Below are 20,157 nucleotides of genomic sequence, written 5' to 3'. Positions count from 1 at the left end.
ACTGTTGGTTGCTGAACTGAAAAAAAATAAAATAATGGAAAAAATTAAAAATAATAAAAAAATAAAAATAAAAAAACTTTCAAGGATTTCTTTGTCTTCTCCTTTTTATCCTTAAGAAAACATTAAGTACATGTCTAAGCACTTAAATCTGTGAATTCCAAGATAGGATTAAGAGTCCAGTTCTTCAGGCTATTTCCCCAAGGTTATGTGAACCCTTTAGAGCCATGCATGTTTTGACATGCAGCATTTAATAGTACAGGGTGCAAGGTCCCTCCAATTACAAACCCATGGGTCAAGTTTGAACAGAGCACCCAGACAGATTGACTTAAAGGGAAGGTAGACATTTGGTAATTACTCAAAAGAAATATTAACTTAAAAACTGACTTGGTAACTAGCATTGGAGAGAGGATGATAGCATAAAACATTGTGGGTAACGACTCCCTCTGAAGTAACGTAGTTTTTGAGAAAGAGGTGAATTCTCGCTAAAATAATTAAAGACTTCTAGCTAGAAGTCTTTTATTCCTATCTGAAAGCAAACAAATTAGTCCAACAAGAGTGTTTTTTCTTTCATCATTTTCTCCCAACTCCGATGACCAATTGAGTTAAAATTTTAACAGGTTTGTTATTTTATGCATTGAGATACATTAAGTGAGAACACTGGTCTTTTACAATTACCAACAGTGTACCTTCCCTTTAAAGGGAAGGTAGACGTTTGTTTATCACTCTTTATAGCAATAACAATATTTGGTTTAAAGACACTGGACACTATTGGTTATTGTCAAAGAACAGTCTTCTCACTTGGTGTATCTCAACATATATGCATAAAATAATAAACCTGTGAAAATTTGAGCTCAATTGGTCGAAGAAGTTGCGAGATGATGAAAGAAAAAACACCCTTGTCTCATGAAGTTGTGTGCTTTCAGATGCTTGATTTCGAGACATCAAATTCTAAATCTGAGGTCTCAAAATCAAATTCACGGAAAACTCATCTTTCTTGAACACTACGTCACTTCAGAGGGAGCCGTTTCTCACAATGTTTTATACTATCAACAGCTCCGAATTACCCCATTACCAATTAAAGTTTTATGCTAATAATTATTTTGAGTAATTACCATTAGTGTCCACTGCCTTAAAAGGGAAGGTTTACTCCGGAGTAATGTGGTTATGAAAAAATCAGTTTGTATGGCCCAAAATTTTTATCTGAGAAGCCTTACTATAGCAAAGTAACGCTTATCAAATTTTTTATTCCTGTTTGCAGTGTTATGAGATTATTCTTCCTGCGTGGACATACATGTATTCTCGCCGGATTTTCGGCGATATCTAAAAGTGAATTGTTTCTTAAAACGCATTATACTATCGAAAGTTGGTGTAGGCTTCTACCCAATAGTTTTGATTGGCATTTTTTTAAGAGTGATTACCAAACAGAAACCTTCCTTTAGTTTAACATGTTTTTACTGTTCCTAGATGTACAAAAGTGCATCAGCTTGTATAAAACATTGCCTGGATTGTTTTGATACCTTGCCAAGTTATTACGTATTCCTTCCTCGTAACGACTCATTAACCAGGGTGTAGGAAATGAAAAATTTCCACTTAACAAGTTTACTGCTTGGTTAACTCTTCTAGTATTAGTATGCATGATGCATTGTGTTTTCCACTTGTTGTGCTGCATTAATTGTTTTTAATCAAAAACATAATGCAAATTATCTAATTTTTCCTTCCTGTTTTCTTAACGGCAAAGCATGAATCATCAAAATTTCGGGGAAATGTTGGGAAGGGCAATGGGGGGGGGGGGGTGAAGGTGGTGTGTGTATCCTCGGATATGAAAGTCTCCTGAATTCCGAAAAATCTACAGCGGGGTACTGGAGAAGCCTCCCGAATTCTGGAAAATTTATTTCGGGTAGAAGAATATACAGCAAGCAAGTTCTCAAAAGAACATATGAATCTACCCAGTAAGTAGATTACTTAATATAAATGGTGTTACCGCAAATCAAATTGATAGTTGATAGTTGATACCTCACCATGCAATGCCACAAATTCCATATCCTCAGATATGGTTATCTTGTACATTGTACATGTGTTGATCTAACGCCATCACCACCCACAGTCAATCTTGGTGCGCCATTTTGTGAGTCAGTTTCTCTATGCAGTATATTGTGCAGTGCGCATTTTAGGCAACATGCAAGCGTTTACACACTCATCGCATCTTTGCGTAAATGCAAATTGACTCCCAGAATGGCAGAGGAGGGGGCAGAAAAAAACTGTGTGTTACGCCAGAGCAAGAGATTTATAGTAACTTTCACACTGTATCTCTTATCCCCATGGAGAACAGTTTTGGGTAGGCCCCCTGGTAGTTTTTTTACCCAACGGTTCACCCGCCGCACGTTCACACTGCCAGCACCTATGTCCTTGGGCGTTTCTATGTCTTTGGATGTTTCTTTTGAATTTGGACTGCCTTTTTTTTTCAAATCGACGCAAATTTGCCACAACATTTCTGTACCCTGGCCAAAACCTTGGCTGTCTAAATGCACTATTCACCACATGCCCTTATCCCTGCAGGCTGACATAGTAGTCTTCATCATTCACTTGACCATTTGAATGCTTTTGGACATCATTCACACACAGTATTCTGAACAAAAACCACACAGTATGTCACATGTGAACAAAGAAGTACACAAAAAAAAACTCCCAAAACGTGGAGGACTCCATGAATTCGTCGGACCTGATGCCTTCAAGTGGGCCATCACCGACAACAGTCTTCTACAACACGGGACGTACCTGATCTCCCCTCTTGTCACAGATTGCACATGTTTTACAGGTGGCACACTGCCAATGGATTTGTCGGACCCTCTCCGTCAGCGCGGCCGAGTACTTCAGACAGGATGGGTGAGCTGGAGAGAGAGAGAGGGGGAGAGGAGACCGTATGCCTTACATTAACAAAGTGCTTCATTTGTCATAACAAGCGGCCAGCCATTGTGCTGCGTGAGTGTTATCACTGCATACAGTCCAAGGCGTTCCTAATTTGGCACCCTTGTACACTTAACGTCAGGTACTTGGCATTTGGATTTTTCTTATTCAATTGTCAATTCTGTATTATGAAGGCCATTTAATGCTGGCACTGAACATGTTTGTTACATGTCGCACATTTTCACGGCGACTGCATACATGTTACATACTGATGAACAAACACGGCACTGTGTCAAGTTGTGTACGAGTGGGCTAAACCTTTTGAAGATATTCTAGGACAATTTCAACTGACAAAACAAATAATATTGTCACATAATCATACAGTTGTCAAGAAATAATGATTAATGTACACTTGTAGGCCGACGTACAAATATGTGCACAAAACATGGATTAAGTAAGTTTTGCGCTTTCAAGTAAAAAATTTACTTTCAATTAAAAATTTTAAAAAATTAAAAGTCTGTTATTAAAATTGTCTTTAGATTTTACTTTCTGTTCAACAGTGACTTTTGGTTGACAAAAGAAAATTGTGTAAAATCCTAATTTCAATAAACACCAACTGACATGTAAAACAAGATGTGATTGCCACAACATTTGCAACATAATTATAGACTTCTTTCACATTTCCTGTTTTAAAATTTTAAAGCAGATAACTTGACTCTGATTCAGTGGATGAGCAGGTCCGAAAGCTTCTTAACACCTTAATATCCTTCTTTGTTGTCATAATCTTGGAAGGGGGGACTCTTACCGCTGTTTCCACAGTCCACGCAGGACAACAGCTGTTCGGGCTTGCCCTCCCTGTTACACTCAGCTGTCGCCTGGCAACAGCTGCACACGGCCATAGGAGGGGCAACTTGGCGGTCATCCTGTGATTATAGGGACAAGGAGACAAAGAGGGGGTGCAGAAGGAATGGGGAGAAAGAGATAAAAGAAACTTTTAATTGATGATCAGGGTACCAGAATAAATGAAGTTTTTTTAGTACAATAGGGTGTTGATTCGTTAAACCGACAACTGATCCGTCTGTTTTGACATATCAAGACCCTCCTTGCTTTGCTTTCGTGTACAACACTAATGGAAGGTCACTTTAAAAAGGTCCAGACAACAGGAGAACAAAGGGAAGTACTCGCTTAATGGTGTCCACAAATATGCTGTGTAAAAAGCAAAATTAAGTAACTACAAATAATAAATGATATTCAGCTTACTGCCTGTGTCACACAAAAACTGCACAAACGCGTTTCTAAGCACACTTCTAAATTGGGACAAGCCTATTATGTAATTCTGCTCAGGGTGATGAGCATCATGAATGTCCAATACATGTAAATACATCGAATTCCGTAGCTAGAGAATATCATGCATTTAACACAGTACAATACCTTTACAAACTAAGTACACTCAAACCTAAAGTGACTTTAATTTCCTTAACACTTTTAAAGTTCTGTTTTGATTTGTCCATGTCCCATTAAGCCATCAAATCATGACAGTTGACACTGTGATGTCTCAAGAGGCAACATGAACAGGGGTTGTACCTTGTACACTGCATGTTAAACATGACGTCTACATAGTGCGTGTTCATATAAAAGCGCAATCCCAGTATCCACCTCAACTACGTTGTATGTCGACCTTTTACCAATCTGTATGAATTTGTTTGCTCTCTCGCTCTTGTTTGTTTGCACGCCTGGATTGTTCAATGCATCAGCCTGTCCTCCTTCAACAAGAGCCGATCAAATAAAAACATTTGTCGCTTCATTTACAATGAAAGATATCGCTCCACAATTGTTGATTTTCTCCACGGGAGAGAAGTATTCACGAAAACCTAGACAATTGTGCTTGTCCAATGACGTGACATTTTTATTTTATTATATTTATTATATGAATGCTGGGACCCATCATAAGGTGACACCCTCTGTTGTATGAATACACATACCCGTCCCGGGCGTGTTCATGTATGCCTATGAATCATTTATAATAAAAGATGATTTTAATTCACTTTGAATACATCAGGAACACGTTTGTAAAGTGCTGTACTACATGTATTTGTCATGCACGGACAGAAAATGGTTGCAAGGACTAGTTGTCGCCAACACCTGTGGGTGCATGTGAGACCATCATTGCAGGTCAGATGCACTTGACACAACCCCTGTGTAACCTTGACTGAACTGTTGAAATAGCTGCATACTAATGCAGTGCCACTTCTTACGCCTGCTTCATTAAATAATATCATTGCAGACAAATTCAAAGTGCACTGCTGCACATTAATTATGCCCTTGTTAGTGTTTGTACATGTCGGCACATGTAATTATAAACGTACTGTCCCGTTACAATTTGCATTGGCTTAAAGAGTTCAAGTAGTATGGGATATATAGAACCAATGGATTAAATACATGTGGGTCAACATGTACTTAATCATCATTGATTTTTTGTGGGGGTTTAGTTTGCATCGTGGAATAATAACGTCGAAGAATTATGACTCAAGAGAAGAAAAGAAAAAAAAGAAAAAACCGCAGAAATGTTCAGAAATCCATCTAAATTGTCCAGGAAATTTCTTATTAACCCCCTGTGCAACCCCAGGCTACAAGGCTTGATTTCCTGTTCCTTTCTGAATTTAGATGGCCCATTTTAATCATGATCAATTTGACTCTCTCAATCTTTCTGGAGACAGCTAGACAAAATCTCTGGAGGACGACCAAAAAAAGTCACACTGCTGTAAAATAAAATGTGCAGTGTTTTGATGTACAATGTACAATGTATCACAGGTCATCCTGCGCACACTAATTTATTTCGGCTTTGGAGAGATACTGTGTTCATGATTTCAATCAATCAATTTTTTTTTTCCTGTGTGTGTGCGCTTGCTTGTGGCACAGACAACATCACCTTAAAGTGGATGTAATTAAAGTCAGGGTCATTCATACATGTATGTGAACACTGCAATGGAAAAGACAAATGCACTAGGACTTCATACACTGATAAGGACTACAAATTGTCCTAAGGTAAAGTGAAGCAGCCGTGTTTGACTAAATCTCGTTGGCCCGACGAGTGAGCATTTTATTAGTTTAAAGTAAACTCTGTCGGCGATGGTTTCTTCAGCAGACTGTTGACATTTTACTAGTCAATGGGTAGGCCTAAACGGTGTAATAACTGCACCTGGGAGTATAGACGGATTTAACCCCCTGAACAATCAGTCAGGCATCCAATGAATTGAATTGCCTCAGATCAAACCCCCCATTCTCAGGAGGACCGTGATTTGCCAAGTGGGTGCACGACATGATTAGCAACTCAATTTGCAACGACTGCTGATATACCAGCTCACACTATACAGGATGTATTACATTTCACTACAGGTGAAGTCGGCGAGGTTACGGCCTATAGGATGCCATTCACCCTCCTCAAACCTATAATTTGCCAGCGAGCTGAATGCTTTCCCACAGGGATGTACAGGGTCAACCCTCAGGTTCGGGAAAGCCTGAATTCCCCCCCCCCCCCCCATGCATGCTTCTCGCTCGACCTTTGAACTTGTGGCGAGGGCATGAAACAAATAGTCCCCATGGTTAATGATTAAATGATTGTCACAACATGTGTAGTTGGACACATAATACATGGCCCTTGTAAGAACATACACGTAGACCAGTGAACTTGAAACTGATAGCCTGTAGGTAATTGTGTACACAATATTCCTAGAAGGCCTCAGATCATCTGACATGAGAAATATCACAATTAACAAAACACCTTCACACTTTAGCAGGCCATTGCACACAAACTCCAACGTTAACTGAGCTAGACCCCCCTGTAAATATTTCTGTCTGAAATGTCATGTTTGATGAGAAATAAATAATCTAACTTCGCGTTTGGAGTTTATCGCTCAGTGAGCGTTTTATTCATTTTTATTTTGGCATCAATGCAATGCAAAATTTGTAATCGGTTTTTCACTATTCTCTTGTGACCCAGATGACCGATCGATCTCAAACTTCTACAGGTTTGTGAGTTTATGTATGGTGAATTACATAAAGTGCTTACACTGCCAGCAACTGTTTTGTTAGCAAAAACCAATTCTGTAATGTTCCTTTAAGTTTAATTCAAACCAGCTCTGAAGCTGGCATGATTTATTTCATACATTAGTTTACAGTGAAATAAATTTGTATCAATTTCAGTGTGTAAATTTTAAAATGTATTATTAATCTGTACATGTCATAGACAGGCAATGTAAAAACTCTGCTGTAGGTTTATTGAAAAACAAAAACACTAAAGTTGAGAACTAGATGTGTCGGCACAAGTACGTTCTAGTATTATAAACACACTGTAATTCCACGAATGACTACACAGTCCAATAACCCCACAAATAATATCAATTATTTGCGGCAACACATTGTAAGAGGATCCCGATTCCCCATTCTCCACAGAGTCACCACAGACAACATGTACCATACATGGTACATACATTACATGTACCATGTACTTACATGTACCATGTACGTACATGTACTATTCCATATACCTACATCTATACGTACATACATGTACCTGTTCATATGGCACCAAGTCCATGTACAAATACTACATAATGTGGTATACCATTTGCATGTACATAGCAGACCACTGTATCAGGTTACCACTCCAACACAAGAGTACCGGGTTTTTTTTCTCACTCTGTCTTTTCTTCACTGGTATTCCATCAACCAATATTCTTATTTCCAGACAACAAGAGGCCTGAACTGGGAAGAAATCCGACACCGAAACTAGAACTGGATTAAGCCCCCTCTGCAGACAACTGAAAATACCCTTTTGAAAAGAGTGCCAATTCATTACTCTGGCTGGCGGTGATCAAATGTATTGATTCTGACGTTGCAAATTTATAACAAAGATTAACAGCTTGTAATAAGTACATCAGGCATAAATTAAGCATCGTCGTGTGTGGGCCGCAATCACACCTAAACATCATAAATTATTTGGGGGTTTTAAACATTTAACTAGAGTGACAAGTGTTCATATTCTTCATACAAAATACAGTATGAGTTTAAACTGATCTTTCAAAAAAATCAAGATGCAATGGTTTAAAGACAGTGGACACTATTTTGGTAATTGTCAAAGATCAGTTTTCTCACTTGGTGTGTCTCAACATACACATGTACATGTATGCATATAATAACAAACCTGTAAAAATTTGAGCTCAATCGGCTGTCAAAGTTGCGAGATAAAACGACAAATAAATATTTGGCGGGGGGAACCAAGTTATTTTCCTTTAAAGACACTGGACACTATTGGTAATTGTCAGAGACCAGTCTTCTCACTTGCTGTATCTAAATGTATGCATAAAATAACAAACCTGTATAAATTTGAGCTCAATCGGTCGTCGAATTTGCGAGATTTCGAGACCTCAAATTCTAAATCCGAGGTCTCGAAATCAAATTCGTGTAAAATTACTTCTTTCTCGAAAACTACGCTACTTCAGAGGGAGCGGTTTCTCGCAATATTTTATACTATCAACAGCTCCCCATTACTCGTTAGCAAGTAACGCTTTATGCTAATAATTATTTTGAGTAATTACCAATAGTGTCCACTGCCTTTAAATATTGAATTGTTTTGTTTATATAACGCTGCGGTAAGATTCACTTCTGACCGGTGTGTGCTACGTACAAATTGTCCTAGGAGTAATTACACAATATAGTCTAATGCCCTTGAGTGTATTACACATACATAGTGGAAAGCCACGTTTTCTGAGAAGCAGCCATGTCGCGTCATCATCTGTTAAAATAATTGCATCTGGTTGTGATTAATTGGATGCACAAATAATTCGCTTGGGAAAATAGCTCAAATTCTCAAAGGGGCTGGCAGTACTTTGCAGTTGTTTTTCTCTTTTGTGTCGCAAGAGCTTTTTTTTTTTTAGTATAGCCATTTCAATGTTTACAGTATTCTTATGCTTTTGCATTGTACAAAGAATTTACAATTATAATAATCATCATGGAAAGTTCACTCAAATGTAAACATTGGATAATACACTGTATTTAAAAAGTATAACATGTGTAGTATTTAATTTGAGTACATTGTAATACAAATGTTAAAACTGTGTAGTGTGCACAAGATCATGGCTTTAGTACCAATCATGAAACCAAACAGAAGCTCTGAATGAAAAAAAGGGAAATAGTATTAAGCAGAGCTAAAAGCAATGGGGTTGACAGATTTTGGAACCAGAAGCAGAAAAGGCAGCAATAAAATGTATTTTTTTGTTGTTGAAAGCAGTGGAGTCACTTACCAAATGAGTACCAACAAACACGCCAAAACTTCGCATCAAAAATACGCTAAACTTTTCAAAGCAAAATTACTTTAAAACAAACAGTTACTTTTAATGTAATGCAATTTTGATTAGATTTCAAGACAGGACATTTATTATCTGTCTGACAGAAAAGGGTACATGTTTGTAAGTGATTGGTAAGTAGGCTCTTAAATACAGATTAATTGTTTTACATTCTTTGATAAGTAACCAAACTGCACAATGCTTTTTTTACGAGGAAATTGTTCAAATCAACTCGTTATTCTTTTTGTGTTATCTTTGTTGAACTGTTGACACCTTTCATAATGTGCAAACTGTGTACATCCTGCAGTACTGATATTGTCCAATTATTCTCCACCAAACCTTATATCCTGAACCATAATGAATATCTTCCAATAATAACAATGCTCTTGTCCTGTGCATAATGAATATCTTCCAATGTTCTCAATACAGAATATAAAGAGTGTGCTCGTCTTGATAAAAAAAAAAAAAAAAACATATTCTGAAAAGATTTATAATAACTTGTTCTAATTTTCCATACCACTAAAATGAATTACACCACGCACAAGTTTGTGTCCATTTTACCTAAAAGATTATTTTAAAAACACATCTAGATGTATGTTGGGTTCTGTACAGAATTTTTAAAGTTGAAATGTGGCAGAAACCAAAGGTATTTACAACGCGTAAATATAGGATGTTTGAAAGAGTCAAGATTTCTTATTTTGAAATCATTTTTATGAACTCGAGCTTACTTGAACAACTCACTTATGTTTCTACACTAGATATTAACAGAACATTTATGTATTTAATAATTCATTCTAAGGCCAAAGGTATTTAGCCAGCTACAGCTTACATGTATTTGTCACGTACAGTGTGCAGTAGATGTACATGTACAGTGTAGGCCTACATGTACATTTGTACATCCACCTAAAACCATGGGTATTAGGCTGTTTTTACGTGGATGAGGTGATCTGTTGATTTAGCAAAATAAAATTAATGCTGTGTTTACGGTAACCCGACCGACCTCGACTTTAACGGCCTTAAAAGCCTATAATCTCTTACATTTGGCATTAATAAAGAAAATGGATTATAAATTGTTAACATAACTGCGTGTACGTATCCACTATTCTTTTTGCTATTGATGCATTGAGGGCGAGTAAATAAACCAAGCGTTTCCCAATGAACCAATTCCGGACTCCAGCATTTGTATTTATCAATTGACCGTATTTTTTACTGCAACAGCGAATCAATTTTTTGCTTAGTATAGAAATTTGCCAAGCAGTATTTTCCTGCTAATTAGACAGCTTCATGAAACTGGGCCATGGTAGCTTGGCAGGTACATTGCATGTAAGCATAACTTTGTTGTGCTTAGCCACTTTGTGTGCTTCTATTAAGCAGCTCTGTTGAATTGGGCCCAGAGTACGTACATGTACTTGTAAGAACATGATATTAATTAAGAATCTTGTCTACCAAGAGTGTCCCTGAGTGGATCCTCTACACAGACTTAATACATACATAAATAACAATACTCATGGGGTATTCAAGGAGGTTACCCTCACAGGTAAGCATATTTCGATTAAGCATAATTTTGTTGTGCTTAGCCACTTTATGTGCTTCTATTAAGCAGCTCTATGAAATTGGGCCCAGAGTACACGAGCATGATAATTAAGAATCTTGTTTACCAAGAGTGTCCCTGTGTGTGGATCCTCTACACAGACTTTACACAATACTCGTGGGGTATTCAAGGAGATTACCCTCACAGGTAAGCATATTTCGATTAAGCATAATTTTGTTGTGCTTAGCCACTTCCAGTGCTTCTATAAAGCAGCTCTATAAAATTGAGTACACGAGCATGATAATTAAGAATCTTGTTTACCATGAGTGTCCCTGTGTGGATCCTCTACACATACTTTCAACGATACACATGGGGGTATGCAGGGGGAGGTTAACCCCCCTCAGGAGGTGTGGCCTTCAGACAAGGGCACCTGACCTGGTCAGTTCAACTCCTAGACAGGAAGTATCATTAAGCAGGTGGTCAACACATGGACATCGCCAATCAGAACATGTACATAAAAAGTATGGGAAATCCCTAAAGGTATTACAGGGCTGACAGGGTTTTGATACCTTTTGTAGATCAAGTTTTTGTTTTGGCCATGACATGAATCCCTACTCACTGTGGATGAAGATGTATGTTATAGAATTTACCTGTAGAAGTTTGAGCTTCATTTAGTCGTAAAGTTTTTCCACACAAAAAAAAGTGAAAATCACAGAGCCAATGTTTTCAGGAGTCGTGTAAAATTGTTGTACATTGTGTTACTCATTTCTCAAAAAGTACAGCACCTCAACAAGTAATATTCTTTTTAAAGGGAAGCTTTCCACCATCATTATCTTCAAACCGTGCAAGTTTAGTGTAACTCTGTGGACATGGGGTTTTGTGCCGTTAAAAAAAAAAAAGTAAAACAAAAATAATTAAAAAAAACCTTTTAACAGGATTGTACTGTTAGAGCCCTGACAACATAATGTACACATTATTGTAGTTGCAGATGATGTTTATGTTTTGTGTGATCAACCATAAAAACATGAAACTACAAACCTGTGAAAACATCTAAGCGTTATCCTTGTGTGTGAGTCAGGGGACACAATGTTTCTCACAATGTTTTATACTATCAACCTCTCCCCATTACTCGTTACCAAGAAAGGTTTTATGCCAATAATTATTTTGGGTAATTACCAATAGTGTCCACTGCCTTTAAATGTAATTTGCACATTCACGTACCTTGAATTAGATGCTCTGCTGGTCATCTCAAATTCTGTTTGATTTCTGTCTGATTGTTTGATTGTTTGTTGAACCTAATCATTGTTATTTCAACCTTTTAAATATATTCAAAGTATGCATGAGAATAAATAAAGCCTCCTTCATAAATAAATTAAGGTCGATTTTGATTTGAATGTATACAAAGCTTACTAATTTAATTGTACTAAACACGCACAACATCTTGAATCATGAAGCCCATCTGAAATCAATCCTTCTGCTAATAAAAAGAGGATGCTATCTCAACATGAGCTGCTATCAGATCCAAACTGTCAGTGATAGGCTTAGTTTTACCTGAAGATGGTTAACCATCCACTGTACACAAAGAAAGATGGAATGTGTCACACTTCCCCAGCCAAGGACTGTGAAGAAAGTGTATCAACTACATGTAAGTTTTAATAGTCGTGTTTCCGTTGGACTTTTTCTTCCACTACTACCTGGAAAGTTACCGTGACTGGCTTTGGTGTAACTCTACCGTGCGCTCCCACCTGGATCTCTTATTCTGCGACGTTTGCAAGATGAACTGATGGTCAACATTTCCATAAGGAAATTGGATTGTTTTTTTCATAACATGAAAGTTTTCAGGGAACAAAAGATTGATGCCGTAAAAAAACACCAATAACTTGTTTGGCCAAAGCTGCCTTTGAGTTGACGGGATGTTATTATACAATACAAGCGTCTCAACTAACAAGCACTGCACTTTGAGCAGAATTCCATGTTGTGTTTCTAAATACCCATGGACCACATGTAGTGACAACAACAATCTAATATTAGACTTCCAAAGAGGAATACCCATTGTAGTGTACTTGTGGTGGCTGTTGTTTGTGCCCCAGACAAAACTCCAGTGGCTTCGGGGCTGACATGGTTGACTCTACAACCACAAATCAAATACCATCCAGATAATAGTGGACACCTTTCCTATAGTAGTTACATGAAGGTTGATGGTGATAAATCGTTCAAACAATCTGGTTTATCTGGGACAGCCCTTAAATGTTCACACTTCCCAGCAGAGAGGGCAGTTTTCAGGTGATCAAGGCAATTGAACCTTTTCAGAAGCAGTTTGTATTTATTAAAATTGTTAACCCAGTCTTGACCTTAGAAACTGCATTTCTCTTTCAAGCTCCTATAGATGCAAGCTTTACATGAAATGAGTGCCAAAGTTGTATTACGTTTACATGAAATGATGAGTGATGGAAATCCCACGGTGTCACTGTCCATCAAAATCAGGCCAAATATGATTTCAACTACAACTACATTACACTGTACATGTAGGCCATAGAGTTATATAAGAATTAGAGGACGCACTGGCCTATATGAGCGCCCCGGCATGCACGCAGGCGGCCATTTTGTAAGTTGACAAAACTGGCATCCCACAGCGTGTGTTTGTGCGACCATTTTGTAAGTTGAACAAAACAGCATCGCGTAGCGTTTAATAAACACAAACTCCAACGTGTGTTTCATATTCAACACGCGTACAGAATGGCGCGCGCGTGTCTCCTTGCGGTCCCGTCGCTTTTGTGCACGAAGCATCACCCGTGCGCCCTCTAGTTCTTATATATATAACTCTATGATGTAGGCCTACTGTACATGTACACTACATTCACCCTTGGATGAATGGAATGCTACTTTATATGTACACCCTTGAATGGAATGCAAAGTTAAGAACAATCTTACATTATGAAACCCTTTGGCCAAGATTATTTCAATGATGAACAATAAAACCCCAATGGGGGGGCTACATTTTAGTGCTGTACACATGACTATAAAAATCTTGTTATTATAGCATCAAATGAGGATTTCATTATTTCAAATGAGAAGCAATGCAGGACACAAAATGTTAATCACAACCCTCTGGAAACCCTTTAGCCACGCTGATTTCAATGACAAACAACAAAAGGTCAACAGAAATTAGATATACGTACGTACACACAGAACTGCAGCAATAGCCGTGTAGCATTCATATTTTAAGTGAGAGATATTCATTATTTAAAATGGGATGCCAAGCGGGACAGTATAAACGGTATCTTTTGAGGGAGAAATGGGATACTTGACTTGAAGTGGAATTGCGGCTAGGACGTGTCAGATTGGTGCCGATACTCCGCATTCTGAAATTGCTAAGAGCACACATATTGCCGAGTCGTATGCCGTAATATGAAGTGTCAAATAAGTGCTTTGTTCAATCACGTGTTGAGTCAACCAAAATATGACACATTCAATTAGGGCCTTGTCTACTCATTTCAATCAAAGACCTCCTACCTTTAAAGGGAATACACAAATCTTTTTTTTTCTTTTCTTTTTACTTAGTTCTCATGTGTTTTTAACTTTTTAATGACATTTAACTGAGCATGATTGGTGACATCAATCAAAAGTGGGGCTGACGAGTCTCAGGAAAATTAGTATTTTAAGATTGTTCAATTTATTTAATTATTTCTTGTAAGCACAACTACCTTGTAACCTTTTGAAAGATAGAAAGATCTTGCATGGAAGACATTTTTTTAAACTTTTTATTTTGTTGTTTTTTTATATCAGTGACCAATGTCTGAACAAAATAATTTTGCTTTCTTGGGGTCAAAATATAAGCATAACCCCAGTCAGCGTCATATTAGGAAGTGCTTTAAAATTAAGTGATGACAGCGAAAGGTTTACCATGTCATTTGGCAAAAGTTATTCTATAAAAGGATAAATGACTCAAAAATCAGGCCTCAAAATAAACCATGACACCAACAGCAATTGCCGTGGTGCCCTGTGCTTTTGCCGAGGTGCCCTCTGCAAAGTTCCAGTACAAATTGACATTTTCCTTATAGAAGTGCCTCTTACCAGAGGTAAATTGCTGTGCCCCTTGAAGAGTGCAGTTCAAGGCCTGGAAAATGAGTTGAAAAATCTGAAATAAAGAATCTTAGTTTATTGCAATACTTTATGCTTCTTCTTACCTTTGAATTCACCGAGGTGCTACTACTCGCAGTTTCCTTAGAACGAGTGTTTCCACTCAGCGACTTTGGCATCTTGTAAATGCGACCATCTTTCAAAAGTTTGCCATTACTGGCCCCTTTTTTAGCGGCCAGCCGTATTTGTGACGTCAGCTCACCATGATCAATGTCCGCATGCGATTGGCGGATGTATCGCTCAATGCTCTTCAACGTCGATCCGCTATCGCCCAGATTGACGATGGCGTTCTGCATTAACTTGAGCATGTTTGAGTTTCTGTTTGGTAAGCTCGCGGCCAACGGGCCGCGCTTCTTCATTGTCCTCCCTACATCCGCGTCCCTAAAGGAGGCCACGCCCTTGTTGATCACCTTGGAAATATTGCCATCTTTGACGCTGAGGTCCAACTGCTCCAACACCAGAGTCTCACTCAATCCCCGGTTGGAGTGGACGACATGGCAGATGCGATCCTGTGAGGGCCTCTGCTTCTGCTTCTTGATTTTGGAGATGGCTTCCAGAATCCACTGCGTGTACTTCGGATTGGCGAGACAAGAGTCGCTATCCTTCACCATTATGCCCAGCCAGCTGTCACAAGCAGTTTCTGCTGGGGTGCATACTTTGGATCACTTTGCTACTTAGCTTTATAAAATCACATTGTTTGACAAGTCTGTAGTCAATTTTTTTTTTTACATTGTCAGGAAGTGTTTAATACACAAGGAGCTGAATACTTCCTGGTTGGGTGACCTTTGGTTTGACCTTTTGAATTGGTCAACAATAACACCAGTCCAATACAAGTTAGGATATTCCACTGGTGGCAAATGTACTGTGGCTAATCATACACTGCGGTTAAAAATCCTGTCTTTGTTGACATGTAAGTAGCTGATGACCTTGGCTTGGCTTGTTGCATGAACTGATCTGCCTCGGGAAAGATAAAAAGTGATATTTGATATTAACAGTGTAAATACTTTGCTGATGGAAAGACCGATAACAAAACCACAATGAAAATAGGGACATCCCAATGTAATTCAGGCCATTCAATGCTGCCAGCAGCCTTCACTTGCTTGCCCTCAAACTGTTAAAAATAAACAAATACCTGACTTTCTCAACTAGAAGAACCATTGAAACATGATGAAACAGTGTCAGAAATTGAACAAATCTGAATTCTTACCAGAACATAAAATGGTTTTCGCCTGTGTACAGGAAAATAACACGATGAAGCGACATCAATTAGAGATGTCCGTGGAAGCTTGCGAGATTTCTTACTGTTTACACCATTTGTTTATGTGTTGATGTTACAATACAAAGCAACTGGCCTCAAAAATAACCCACGGCACCCACAGCAATTGCTGTGGTGCCCTGTGCTTTTGCTGTGGTGCCCTCTGCAAGGTTCCAATAACAACTTACATTTTCCCCACATAGAAGTGACCCTTACCAGAGGAAAAATGTTGTGCCCCTTCTCGAGCGAAGTTCAAGGCCTGAAACATGATAAGTCTTCTATCAACTTCTTGTGTCTCAAAAGTCTCTTAATAAGGTTGTGATTGAGTACAACACACGTAAAACTTACATGTATAGTGTCTCTAGGCTTTGAGATGCTCAGAGCTACATGTAAGAACTTCAAACACTAAAGCCGGTTCATACTTCCTGTGAATGCGAATGCAGCGCAACGCATAATTCGCAACAAATAATTCGCAATGAATAATTTGCAACGAATAATTCGCATTACATGTAGTCGGCTTGTGCTCAACTCTTGTGAAACATTCGCTGCGAAAATAGCCCTGTGATGTCAAAACTCGCTTCGCATTGGCAGGAAGTATGAATCGGGCGTGACACTCACCTATACAAAGAATTGAGCTCAATATGAATTAACCTCAGTAGATGGTAAGTGTAGCTTTTCTATTTATCTTCAACAAAGTCCTGTCCATACAAAAAAAGAAAAGAAAATATTACTTATTAAAAACACGCAAAAGATATTAACACTATCAGCTGTAATGTAGTTGATCTTCAATCTTTCTTTCTCAAGAGTAAAAGAAATCAACGAATGAAAGGATAAAACTGTTTACCTTTTTCCCTTAACAGTTTGTTTTAGTGAAAATGCCCGCTGATAAATAAATGGACAAACTTTACATGACAAAAAATAGGACTCCGAGTGATATACTACTCATACTCATAAACCTTGTATCGTGCTGATTTGTCATACTTATTAATAATAATAATATGGCAAGGCTCCAATTCAACAACCACTTGTTTGTGCAGTATTTCAGGCTATTGCAACACAATGAATCATCTTCAATGAATAATTGCCACTATAGAAGATGACGGAAGAAAGATGAGACAAATCATGTGTTGCTTAATATGGCATGCTGAATGTAATCTGCCATGTGGAAGACAGTATAAATATAATGTAAATTGTTCATGTAAACTCATTTACATTGCACACGGTAAAATGTAAACATGATCTGTAGTGTACATATGTACACCATGATGTTTTATCACTTAAGCATGCAAGATCAATGGTACATGCATGTGTAGGCCTATATGCAAAGAACAGTCAGTGACATGTGCCAGCATGGTTAACTATTAAGCAAATGTCGCCCTCCAGAGTTGTAAGAGCTACATGTAGATTTACCTGTCACAGTGTTGAACAAATGTGCACGGCAACAGATGACTTTCGTCAAGCCAAGGCATAAAAATACAACATTTCTTGCAGGAGGTTTATGACGTGGAATTTAATATGTCAGATGTGTACACATGTTTACACCGAGCAATGCCCTTATGCCTAAGTCATGCCAGTGTCCACGGTCGGTCAAAGTGGTCAATCATACTGTCTTGACGCAAAAAGTTTAGTTCATTTTTCCAAGAACTCTGTGTGCTTCCCCCCCCCCCCCCGAAGTTCAAGGTCAATATGATGGGTACTTAACATGGCTGAAATTCTTGAGAAATTTGAAACCTGCATTATCTTGTCAAAGACACTCTGGTAATACGTTCCTACAAGAAAGAGGTCACTATACTGGTTCATGGTGGTAACTTGGCATGGAAATGATATGACAGATGACCTGTGATTGATGATGATAGTTTATGTTTTTATCTAAAATAGAAATTCTTCAGACAATTTGAGCTGCCACTTTATCCCATTAACCACCCAAATAATCTATTCGGAAAAAGATGTACACTTTGTACATTTGTTGAGCATGTACATGTATATAGGTTACGCTATCAATATGCCTCTCTTGTCTTCAGATTAAAAAAATGGAAAAGTGAGATGAAATCTTTGTAAACACATCACTTTTATTTCAAAATTGTTCTTTTTAGACTTCTCGTTCCTTGTGGATAATTTTGCAGTTCTTAAGAGGAAAGACTAGATGGTAACGAAAGAAACTTCTTTATTTAGTTTGATGACTGAAAACATGAATTTAATTTTAAGTGTAAACATTCCGTTTAGTTCAGTTTGACCAGTTCCAATCACAGAAAACCTAACTTGGTACGATTGAATGATGCATGTACCCACCGGACCATCTAACAAAGTTCAATTATTTTACGATTGGTTGGACGTAGTCGAAAGTTTTTTTTTAAAGATTTACTAACCAAAATTTCCAATTCCAAACCAAACAATAACAGGCGAGCAACCTATCTGAAAAGGAATGAAATATTACCCGGTACACATTATTAAATAAAAGCTAGGCTACAATAATAAGACATGCAGTGAGTCTGGAGGATATTTCAAAATTTAACCCCAACTTTGCAAAGGATTGATAGGTTTTTTGCCCAATAAGATTTGAATTTGTAAACATTGTATGGCGTGCAACTTTGAAGATCTTTGTACAATGCGTTGTATCAAAAATTGTATCAGAAAATACATAAATGTTTACAAAAGATAAAAGTAATTTGCAATACACATGAGGTACACATCATGATAAATATTATAAGCAAACCATGCTCCATCACAGGTTCATTATCTAGGCCGATACTGAACACATGGAGCTAGTATGGGTTTTAAAATCATCAACTGTGTACAAATATGTGGCTAGCTATCATTATCAAGTTACGTCAACTCCAAAGAGATCAAAAACTGCATAATAAAAGTACCGTATCGTAACTATGAATACGCAATGCCAATGGCTAGTCCCTACAAACTAAAACAAAAATTGCAAGTTACAAATCTTCACTGTCTAATTTCTACCTCCATGGTCTAACTCATATATATTCATAACCACGTAAAAACTATGCAGTAAAACTTTCCTTCTGTGTAAATTGTATGCTTGTTTGGGTTTGGTTAACGATGTGTTTTAACGCTAAGCTCAAGCCTATCGTACCGACAACAGAAAATCAATTATTGCCAGGACGATCACAGTGAAAACTGTTTCATAAACACAAGGTATGACCAATCCAATAATAATGTCAATAAATAATAAAATGATGTCAATTATTGGTGATTTTGTGTTCTCCTCTGTTTGATAAATCACACATTCATAAAACATGTTCAACATCATCCATGCCAAGATCATAATGCTACCCTCATACAGTATAGATACAAATCTCACCGAATTCATGCAGAAATCAAACATACACGTTACATTTGCAGTCGTGACTGTTGTTCATAATATCACTCACTCCATGCCATGCCAATGCAACCGATCAGTCAAAATATGGACTCCAACACTCAACAAATAATTTACAAAAATTGCATATCAATGTCAGGGAAATATTCACCTTTTTTGAAGGACTGAATAAATCAGCCTTGTTGTCCCTGATAATTCTATTGAATTTAACGACCGCCCCAGGCAACAAAGGTATGTTTGGGATCACCCCACTTAGCGAAAAACAAAGCAATGTTTTGGACGGTTCGATAAAATAATAAATGGTACTCAGTGTTGCGACGTGCACACACGTATTGGGGAATGACGATGTACAGTATATGGATGTACGTTTTACATGACGTACATGTACATACATACACTACTGAATGTGTGACAACTTACGGCAGACGACGATAAAATCGCTGACAGAAGGTTCCAAATCCAAGCATAATAACCGTCGCCATCTTACATCAAACCGAGTCATATTTACATGGTTGGTTCCAAATAAAGGGATTTTTTGAATTATAATTCTGAGAAGTAATAAATCTGCACTCAAGCATGAAAACGACAGAAAATTGATCAATCGCCCCTTGTAACTTTTGTCGATATGGGTAATTTGGCTATA

General features: G+C 37.8%; 1 protein-coding gene across 6 annotated transcripts in view; it reads right to left on the bottom strand.

The window, feature by feature from the left end:
* The window catches only part of LOC117303684 (histone acetyltransferase KAT6B-like), a 56,932-nt gene that overhangs the window by 36,607 nt on the left and 168 nt on the right, over positions 1 to 20,157 (bottom strand). For 4 of the 6 annotated variants that reach the window (XM_033787947.1, XM_033787950.1, XM_033787952.1 and 1 more), the window contains exons 1-5: positions 19,935 to 20,130; positions 16,793 to 16,872; positions 14,967 to 15,873; positions 3,710 to 3,827; positions 2,776 to 2,888 (exon numbers count right to left, since the gene is read on the bottom strand). In XM_033787947.1, coding sequence (XP_033643838.1) covers positions 2,776 to 2,888; positions 3,710 to 3,827; positions 14,967 to 15,530 — 795 coding nt within the window. In that variant the 5' untranslated portion in view covers positions 15,531 to 15,873; positions 16,793 to 16,872; positions 19,935 to 20,130. Of the gene's footprint in view, positions 1 to 2,775; positions 2,889 to 3,709; positions 3,828 to 14,966; positions 15,874 to 16,792; positions 16,873 to 19,665; positions 19,713 to 19,934; positions 20,131 to 20,157 lie in introns of those variants that run through there. The other 2 variants (XM_033787949.1, XM_033787948.1) reach the window with 2 other exon arrangements.

Source organism: Asterias rubens, chromosome 20 (assembly GCF_902459465.1).
Source record: "Asterias rubens chromosome 20, eAstRub1.3, whole genome shotgun sequence".
In the NCBI taxonomy this organism is placed as follows: Eukaryota; Metazoa; Echinodermata; class Asteroidea; order Forcipulatida; family Asteriidae; genus Asterias; species Asterias rubens.
This window is presented reverse-complemented; position numbering and strand designations above follow the sequence as displayed.